General features: G+C 41.5%; 1 protein-coding gene across 4 annotated transcripts in view; it reads right to left on the bottom strand.

The window, feature by feature from the left end:
- The window catches only part of NLN (neurolysin), a 109415-nt gene that overhangs the window by 12924 nt on the left and 86259 nt on the right, over positions 1-10232 (bottom strand). For all 4 annotated transcript variants that reach the window (XM_022596360.2, XM_089908912.1, XM_089908911.1 and 1 more), the window contains 2 exons: positions 10096-10224; positions 8745-8881 (listed from right to left, as the gene is read on the bottom strand). In XM_022596360.2, coding sequence (XP_022452068.1) covers positions 8745-8881; positions 10096-10224 — 266 coding nt within the window. The remainder of the gene's footprint in view (positions 1-8744; positions 8882-10095; positions 10225-10232) is intronic.

Raw genomic sequence — 10232 nt, 5'->3', positions numbered from 1 at the left:
CAGTACAAATATAATGTGGTCCATATATATCTTTAAATGTTCTAGTAATTGCACTAAAAAAGGGAGGAAAATAGGTAAAATTAATTTTAATAAAATATTTTATTTAAACCAGTATATCTATAATGTTATCATTTCAACATGTATCAATATAGGCTGCTACTGAGATTTATTTTTTGCGGTATATCTTCAAAATCTAGTGTGTTTTTTACATTTACAGCACATCTCAATTCAATTCTTCAGTAGCACTGGCCACATTTCAATGGCTCAGTAGCTACATGTGGCTATTATACAGGTCTGGGGCCTAGCGAGTAGCAATCTTGTCGCCTTATTTACAAGCTTTGAGTAAATTTTCTTAAAAAGTGCAGGCCTGTAATCACTGATATTGGACTTCCTGAAAACCCTGGTAATGACAGTTTAGAGCTAGATCTAATTTTGTTTAGGAAGAAAAAAAAAGATGTGTCATTTCTTGCTTGGTCTGCATCAATTAATTACTGTTAGAGTAGCGATCTAGAACCTAAAATATGAGTGATGGCTATTCTCATCATGGACTTTATTATTCTAAGAAGTAGCAGATCAGAGCTCTTGAGCCCAACACAGCTTACCCCACTTCCCTTTCTTTCAATCCCCAATGTGTCTAAATTTGACCAGTGTTAGATTAGTGGGTGGGGCAAGGAAGGGCAGTTATCTCTGGACAAAGCAGTATAGGAGGAACTTAGAAAATGTGAATTAAATTGATCTGAATGATAAAAATATTTTAAACCACTTATGGAAAAATTTTGAATATATACTAATAGTAGAGAGAACAGTATAGTGAACCCTCTTGTACCTGTCATGTAACCTCAATTATTAATATTTACCTGCAGAAATTCTTAATGCTCAAGATCTGAGAGTCTTTTATTTAGTAAAAAGACATATTTCACTGCACAAATATTATAGGAACAGTAATGAAAATTTAAATAAAGTAAAAAAAATTATCACCAAAATGTGGACATCTGCCAGAATATTCTCATTTTGTACAGAGAACTGTAAATGTTGGTAGTAAAGGAAAGCAAGCGTTAGAGGAGCTGCACGTTGCTGTGAAGAGCCAGCTCATGCCTCCTCTGCCGTAAAGTCACTGTGGAGCAGGGCACTGTTTGGTCTCACAATATGTGGCTCAGGGCAGTGCAAGTCCTCCCCTGTTTATAGCTCCAAACAAGTTAATTCAATTTCCTGAATTACAGAGCAATTGTCTTTTAATAGTTTCATTTCCTTTGCAATGAAGTTTGGAGAAGAGTTTAAGAGTCATTTTGGTAATCGGATCTTGCTTTTCTTTAAAAAAAAAAAAAAGTTAAGCAAATTTGTGTGTTAGGAAGGTACCGGCTTCTCTGGGCGAGAGAACACTGTTTGGGAGACATATGCCACAGGTGGAAGGAGTCTTTGCTGTGAATTGTTCTACTGTGTTTATATAATTAAGGAACTGTAACTGTGAGCAAAGCAGGAAGAGAAGCTCTAAGGCAACCACTAAAAGTTTTCATGCTAAAAAAATTGTTCAGGGGGATCTGCATAGCGTAGGAGCTCCTATTAGTTCAGGGAAGGAAAATCAGCATCAGTCACTTCTGTGGTTTTTACTCCTGGAAGGTTAACATGTGTCTTTTGGCAACTGTGCAAGTCCTCTCTAACACTGATGTCTTCTTTCCTTCTTTTCTTTTTCTTTATCTATTTATTTATTTTTATCTATTTATTTTTAAAACTTTATTTATTTTTGGCTGCGTTGGGTCTTTGTTGCTGCACGCCGGATTTCTCTAGTTGCGGCGAGCGGAGGCTACTCTTTGTTGCGGTGTGTGGGCTTCTCCTTGCGGTGGCTTCTCTTGTTTCGGAGCATGGGCTCAAGGTGTGCAGGCTTCAGTAGTTGTGGCATGTGGGCTCAGTAGCTGTGGCTCATGGGCGCTAGAGCGCAGGCTCAGTAGTTGTGGCGCATGGGCTTAGCTGCTCCGCGGCATGTGGGATCTTCCCAGACCAGGGCTCAAACCTGTGTCTCTTGCATTGGCAGGATTCTTAACCACTGCGCCACCAGGGAAGTACCTCTTTTTCTTTTTTTAAAAATGTTCAGATGATAGATTGATTGATTGCCATGCCATGCAGCAATGTGGGGTCTTAGTTCCCTGACCAGGGATCGAACCTGTGCCCCCTGCGGTGGAAGCATGGAGTCCTAACCACTGGACTGCCAGGGAATTCCCCAACACTGATGTTTTCTAAAGCAGGATCAGGAGTTTTGGAGTCAGGCCCAGGTTTGAATCTCGGCTTCATTCTCAGCTATGTGGCCTTGGGCCTTGGTTTCCTTACCTGTAAAGTGGGAATATGCCTACCTCCCTCAGTGTATGAGGAATTAGAGGAGATGATTTTAGTACCTTGCCTGCTGCCTAGAACCATTCCTGCCATATGCTGGTATTCAATAAACCTAAGTAGTCATCCATCCCTCCTTTCATTTCCCTTCTCCTCACACCGCCCCTAAGTTCAGTCACTTATACACAGTCAGGGAAACAAATGCATTCCTGTTTTCAGCATTTCCTTAAAATTAGTTCTGTCTCCTAATAAAGCTAGAAAAAAGCACAAGAGATTTCATCTCCACTATTAGTATAAAATAGAATATATAGTTCAGTAGGAATACTAAGAAGAGACAAGGCACTCATTTTATGCAAGAATCTATGCCCTTTATTTGAGGTAATATTTTAAGAGCAATCATAATTATCCGAATGAAGGACGCCCATCATCTACCAACAATGAGAACACATAAACTGGGAAACAGATTGGGTCTCCTGCCATCTCTGGCTTCTCTGAAGGAGCACATGCAAGCTTCCACAGCCTTCCAACCCTCCCTTCTTTCTCCTTCCTCTTGTGACAGACTCTAGGGAGTGGAGCCAGGTATCTCCTTCCGACGCTGAGTAACAGGCAACAGGGCAGAAAGCATCCACCCAAGGACCGGTGATGACGATCAGGTATCTCCCAGCCTCACCAGCCCGCTTTTAAAGTGGACTTTGAAACCTTTCCTTCCACAACTCATCTGTAAACTTTCCAACAGCACATACTTTGTTTTTTATGAGTGACGGTGGGGAGGTTGAGGGCAGAAAAAGAATACCTTTGACAACAAACAGGAAGGAGGGAGAGAGTGAAAGATTGGTGGTGACGGAAACAAAGAATGGTGGTAGGAATCTTCCCTTGAGTGAAAGGGGTCTTCTGGAAACCTTAAGCGAAGTTTCAATTTGTGAGGATGGAAGAATAAATAACTATGGGGAGGGAGGAGATCTGGACAAAAAAGGAAGGGAAGTCGTGTGTAGTAGGGGGACAGAAGAGTGGAAGCAGTTGGAGCAACTACCAGTTGGGCCCAATAATAGTTAAATGTTCTGAAGCAGAGGACGAACACCAAGATGAACAAAACAGTTCCTATTACAAGAGCCTTATGATCTAGGAGGTGAGATAAAGAAATAGACAATTAACAAAGCAGATTATTAGAGCTCTAAGAGAAACACAAAGAAGGGCTGTAGTAACACAAAAAGGAAGAAAAACTGCTTCCAGCTGGTTGGGATTCAAGGCTTAGAAGGTCTGGCATTGTAAATATTCAAGAAGTAGGTTGGAAATCAATCCCATTTCCTTCCTTTGTCCCTTAAATCAGGCAAAATTTAATGCTGTTAGGAAAGGTTGAAGTGTAAGAAAAATCAGCTTTGGGGTGGTAGATCGGGGAAGCTGAAGCAGAATTTAATCCATTTGTAAAGACTGTCAGGAGAGGAATTTCATATTCTCTCTTTGCAACATATTATAGCAGGAATTGGTCCTAGGATTCTGTTTGAAGAGTCCTGGAATACTTAGCTTTATAAAACACTTTCTGTCAAGTAATTCTTTTTCTTGTTTAACCAAGATTCTTCCTATGTTTCTGTGTCTATTATTGCATGTAAGATCTAGCTCCTTCCATATGGCATTGTGACTTTCTCAGTATTCCTTTCTGCATGTGATACTTGCTTGTATGTCTTCTTCACTGATGGAAAAAAACAAAGCTTAGCAATTACTCTAAATGCAGAAGAGGAGGAACATCATTCTAGCGTTAACAATATAATTGCCTTTGAATTCACAATGTCTATTACCTTTTAGGAAATTTTCCCACAATGAAGTTGCCTTACAAAAAGAAATGGCCCAGGCTTCCCTAGTGGCGCAGTGGTTAAGAATCCGCCTGCCAGTGCAGGGGACACGGGTTCGAGCCCTGGTCCGGGAAGATCCCACATGTCACCGAGCAACCAAGCCCGTGCGCCACAACTACTGAGCCTGCGCTCTAGAGCCCACAAGCCACAACTACTGAAGCCCGTGTGCCACAACTCCTGAAGCCTGCGCTCCTAGAGCCCGTGCTCCACAAGAGAAGCCACCACAGTGAGAAGCCTGCACACCGCAATGAAGAGTAGCCCCCGCTTGCTGCAACTAGAGAAAGCCCGCCCACAGCAACAACGACCCAATCCAGCCAAAAACAATTAATTAATTAATTAATTTTAAAAAAAGAGAAAAAAAGAAATGGCCCTAGTTAAAATGCTCTTATTCTTGCAACACTATGATTAGCTGCTAGATTTTGAAACTACATTTGGCAACCTTAAAGGGCTCCTGAAAGAGCTAGAGTTTGCTGGAAAAGTGTTACTCCCAAGCAGCTCCCTTCCATAGTTATTTAAGAGATGAGTTGGAAAAGTAAAAGGTATGTCTGTTGAGACAACTTCTCCATGTTTACTAGAAACGAAGGCTTTAGGTAATATTTAACAAACTAATTAAACAGTCAAGATGTTACACCTATTTACTATGAAGAACATAGAAAATTACAGATAAAGCCAGAGGTAGCAAACTTTTAGGCTATTACAGGTAAGTGGCCAGTTCTAACACTTTGATAGAGGCCATCGAAACAATAAAAACGATTGTACTGTAAAATATTCTATTGCTAACATTTGATATTCAGAAGCCTGCAGGTTTGTATTTGACCCTTCCCATTACTGTTTTCCCAGTGAGTAGCACACTTTCTATAGTTCTGCTTGTTAAGATCTGAAATGGTTCTCAACCAGACCCTGGGCTTTGCAGGATGGTAAGAGGTTACAGAGGGAGGGCCTGGAGGTGTTCTTTTGTCGATACTAATGACCATGAACAATAATGTCAACAATACATCATCTTTCAGCCCTGAGCCTCTCTAGAGCTGGGGACTAAGAATAGCAGGCACTGACTCCTGCTATCTTCTCAAAATGCTCCAAATATACACTAGGGAGTGTGAGGGACCTTGAGACAACAAAGTCTGCATGATATATTGTGACTGATCTGATTCCCATGACTTCAGATCAAAGTCAGTATTTCTTTATACCACAAAAATTCTTTCCCTTCATCACAACATAGTTGTAATAATGACTGAAGTTTTTTGTAGAACAGGATTGTTATTCCAAAGTGTTAATTTTAAATAAATGGATATTTAAATTGTGTATATTGGGTGTTATTTTAGAGCAAACATTTGTAAAAATAAAAAAAAAAAATTAAAACAAAACCAAACAAGCAGTACACTGTAGGAGGGTATAGAATGGCTATTTAAAAAGCTGTTCCTGGGCTTTCCTGGTGGTGCAGTGGTTAAGAATCCACCTGCCATGCAGGAGACACGGGTTTGAGCCCTGGTCCGGGAAGATCCTACATGCCGCAGCGCAACTAAGCCTGCGTGCCACAACTACTGAGCGTGAGCTCTAGAGCCTGCGAGCCACAACTACTGAAGCCCGTGCTCCTAGAGCCCGTGCTCCGCAACAAGAGAAGCCACTGCAGTGAGAAGCCTGCACACCACAACGAAGAGTAGCCCCCGCTCGCCACAACTAGAGAAAGCCTGCGTGCAGCAATGAAGACTCAATGCAGCCAAAAATAAATAAATAATTTAAAAAATAAAAAAATAAAAAGCTATCCCCGTAACTGCCACTGCAGTGAAGAGCGTGAGGATGGGTGCAATGGGATTCTCCTTGGCCACTGGAGCCAGACTCACTATTGCTGTGACAGCAGGGGAGCAAGAAATGACGATATTCCAGAGTATTTAATAGGAAGGAAAAAAGAAGGGATTAAAGCCAGCTTCCTGGCATAAGATGAGTAATAATTCATAGTACAGCTGAATTCAGAATTTTAGTAAAACTGAAAACTGTTTTTAACCTCACAAGGAAAACAACTCCAAGTTGTAGGGAATCTTGCTTTCCCCACATTCAACCCAGCCCTTTTGTCTGAATTAAGAGTAGCCTGGCTGCCTGCCAAGCTGTGAAGCCTGAGATAAAAGGAGGTACACAGAAGCATAATGGCAGGGATGGCTCCTGCTGGACCTGCAAGTTCCTTGGGATCCACTGGGATCAGTACTTTGGCTGTTACCTTGACAGCGGGAAGAGGAGAGGAGACAGTGGAGGCTCCTGGGGATGTGGTCATGTGAGCGGACCAGGGGCGGTGAAAGAGGTGCTGTAGCAATTACGCCAGGAAGCCTCGCCAACTACTAAGAGTGAGTGAAGGTCATAATTGTACCTCTGCATATCTGGACCTTGTGTCTCTCTAAACATTGTTTTCTGATTTCTACAATAATTCATGCTCTATGTAAAAATATGAAAAAGCTCCATAAAAAGTACAGAAAAATATTTAATACTCAGAAACTTGCCACTCAAAGATAACAATTGACAACATTTTGATGTACTTTTTTTTCCTGAATGTATATTTTAAAATCAAAATTCGCATTCTATGGTGTAAAATATTTTATAACCTGATTTTTTTCATTTTGTATAATAGTTATATTAAACATTCCAGACACAAGAAAAAGCTTATTGAAACCCTTACCCCATGCCCAAGTTCACTCTTCTGTTCAGAGAATGGAAAGATCACTTCTGGTTTCGATGATCTGGAAGGTTTCATTTGAATAGGACCTTTATGAATGGTACGATTTTGGAGAGGCACAGACAAGGAAGGCATACGTTTTAGGTGGAAGAAGTACAATGAATAAATTTGTGAAGGAGGAAACACACAAAGGAACATACAAATTTGGCTGACACACTGGGAGTTCTGGGAAGTGCAGAGGGATTTGTTTGCTAAGCTAAGGGCTGTGACAAAGAGAGGAATACCAAGAAGCAGAAAGTAAAACAAAAGGTAGATGAGGGCCTTTGGGAGTTGGCGATTGGATCATCAGTGGTAGGTAACTCTGGAGGGAGGGTAACTTTCCAGTTCAGTTGGTGGGGGCAAAAGCCGGGAAACAGAGGTTTGCAGAAACTGTTTCTTACACCAAGAGAGTAGGCTGTGAAAGGAAGAACAACTGAGTAGTAGCACTGAAATTATCAGAGTCAGTGGTAAGTTTTTTTCCTGAGATGGCAAACCAGTAAGTCTTAGTATTATAGACATGTCTCCTGAGACAGGAGGAAAGAAGATAAATATTGAAGTACAGAAAGAGGAAGAAAGGTGAAGGTACTCACTGTCAATAATCTTAATATTCTTAGTAAAGAGGAGAGAGCATCTGCTGAGAGAGAGAGAGAGGGTGGGGACCCCAATAAGGTAAGTAGAGCAGGACTGTGGAGTCACACTGGGGGTCCAGTGCAGGTTCGACAGCATGACTGCAGTGGGGCATTAAGTGGAGCCGCAAGATCTTTCCCAGAAGACTGAATTCCAAGGTCACCATCTCTAAGTGAGATGGTAGAGGAATCCAGGGCTGGGCACTGGCTGAAGGTCATGCAGGAGTCAGGGTATTTATGAGAACAAGTTAGTGGTTGATCGTTTTAAGTGGGGTGGCCAGGGAATGGAAGGAGACTCACAGGGACCTAACAGCCTGGGTAGGGTGGGACTGAAGATGCAGGGATTGGAAAGGTTAGTCTATAGAATGTAAGTGTCCTGGAGGTGGTGTTTTGGGGGCGAAGGGTTGGGGGAAGGGACGGTGGCCTAAATTACATCAATGTTTTTCAGTGCATATGTGTAAGGTAGTATGCAATCTAGAAACATAAAGTCTGGAGAACAGATCAGTTGGTTGAAATAAGCACAGAGAACCTGATTTTGATAATTTGTTCTTCTAATTTCTAAATCAAACAGAATGAAAAACACACTGGAAAATCCATCAGCCCTAGAAATAATCTGACAGCTGAGTCTTCAGCAAGAGTGGAGACTGTGAGGGACTGTAACTCAGGAAGGTTTGGCTGGCAGCCACCTGGCAGTCAATTCACTGTACTCAGAAAGGAATGGCTCAGGTTAATGAAGCAGCTTAAATTACTTAAAGGCATTTAGGTTACAAACCATGTAGTAGGCGGCGCATGCCAATCACAGAAAGAAGGGTGCCTTCCACAGCAAATATATAATGAAAGTGTGCAGAGTATATCAAAACATAGGCAGACCATTTATATCAGGAAGGAGTTTACCTTTCTTTCCCAACCTCCTATAAAACTAAAACACTGTATGGCACATGTCAAAACTGGCAGCTATAAATGCTCAAATGCATAAACAAAGCTTTGAATTTTAATTATGCAATATATTGGAATGTTAATAAGCAAGAAAATGCAGTAGGGTTTTTCTTTAACTTATAGGATTAACCACTTACACAAAGCAACTTAATGATGTATGATGATGTGAGAAGATGCCAGACTTTAAAGTTAAGATCTGTTATCAGATCTCTTACTCTAAAAATCTAGGTGTAATAAATATTTTTTTTACTAGGAGTTAAAGGGGAGGGGGCAACTACAGAAGTGACAAAAGGAGGAAAAAAAATACAATACCTCTGGATTCATTATCCCTTCTTTTTTAAAACAGCTGTAAAACATGTCCATGGAAAATACTTCACTCCAAAGATATCCGTAATATTGGCCATCATATCCCCCCGCCAAATGTCCAAAAGTTGCTGGCATATTTGTGCCTTTAAAGAAAGATACATTTCAATCAGTGTGATGGCAAATGTTAAATAGCAGGTTCTCAGCTAGCTAAGGTTTCCCTATGGGGAGTCCAGCTGTGGGAGGAGACAGTGGTAGGTCCTCACCTCTAGTACTCCCTGGGTTTATGGGTGCCGTTGGCCAAGATGTTTACAAACTTCTCTCCTATGACAGCTCCGCCTCAGAGCTGGTTTCGGCCCTAAGCTCTGGAATGCCTAACAATAGTTTCAGAGGCTTTGTCCACACCTATCAGACAACTCGCTCCTTTCTTATCCCTTAGACACTATGTGTCTTACAAATGCTCTAATAATATTAAGCCTACTCTTTGTCACACCTATTTATATCTGAAACATATCAGTATGGCATTTATTTGAGGTTCATAATTACTGAAAAAGAACTCTTTACGTGAAGAGCTAAAAAGGTCTTACCATTTCAATCTACCTCTAGGGCTACTTTACAAAAGGATTTTGTCCAAGTGGCCTGAGGCACAAAGTTGCTGTTCAGTCTACTAGAAACAGATCACAAAAGGAAGCGAGGAGCCTGGATGAACTCAATGGACTATTCTGACCTTTAATATCGGTATAAATGTGACTGATTCAATTAAACAACAATTTCTTTGATAGAAAAAACTCACCTTTCCAACTACGTATACACGTACAGCTACATGTTTGCTTAAAATATACAAACATAAATGTAACATAGCATATGTCTGAGCATCTCCCACCCACTCACATGAATCTCATAAATAATACCAGGTTAGAAACTGCTGGTCAAACTGCCTTAACTGACCTCAGAAACAGAATCAGACACAAGGTAGAAGCTTGCGCCTTTCTCTCAAACTGCCCCTTCTGGCAACATCTTACCGAAACCCTAGGGAAGTCACGGTGCATACAGGGAGGGCAGAGCCAGGCGGTGCTGCCAAATGGGAGTGGCTTTCTCTGCTCTGGGGTGGAGGCCGACTGCTCACGCCTGATCACACTAAAATGCTGCAAAGCTGGCGCCGCCTCCCCTTCAAGCACATTTGGACAGGATAACTCTGAGGACAGAGTATGCTGACCTGAAAGTCATGGCCTGATTTCAGAAATCAGAAGCAAATTATATTAGGCAACCTGCCTGACAAACTCTACCTTCTCTGGCAGTGTTAGGAGTATACCCTGTGCTTCACAGGAAGAGTGAACTTTTAGTGATCGTATTTACGTACCTGGAGTAGCGGCAACACCTAAAATTTCTGTGCAGTATTTGCCATATTCACTTGCAGCATCCAGCGAAGTGTTCGTATGGAGAGACTGATCAACTTTGCTCAAAACGATCTGGCGTAAGGTCAGGAGACCTAATAAC

Source organism: Delphinapterus leucas, chromosome 3 (genome assembly GCF_059928025.1).
Source record: "Delphinapterus leucas isolate spDelLeu-1000000601 "Yukka" chromosome 3, BTC_Dleu_Yukka2, whole genome shotgun sequence".
Classification (NCBI taxonomy): Eukaryota; Metazoa; Chordata; class Mammalia; order Artiodactyla; family Monodontidae; genus Delphinapterus; species Delphinapterus leucas.
Note: the sequence above shows the minus strand (reverse complement) of the source record. Positions and strands in the feature narration are given on the sequence as shown.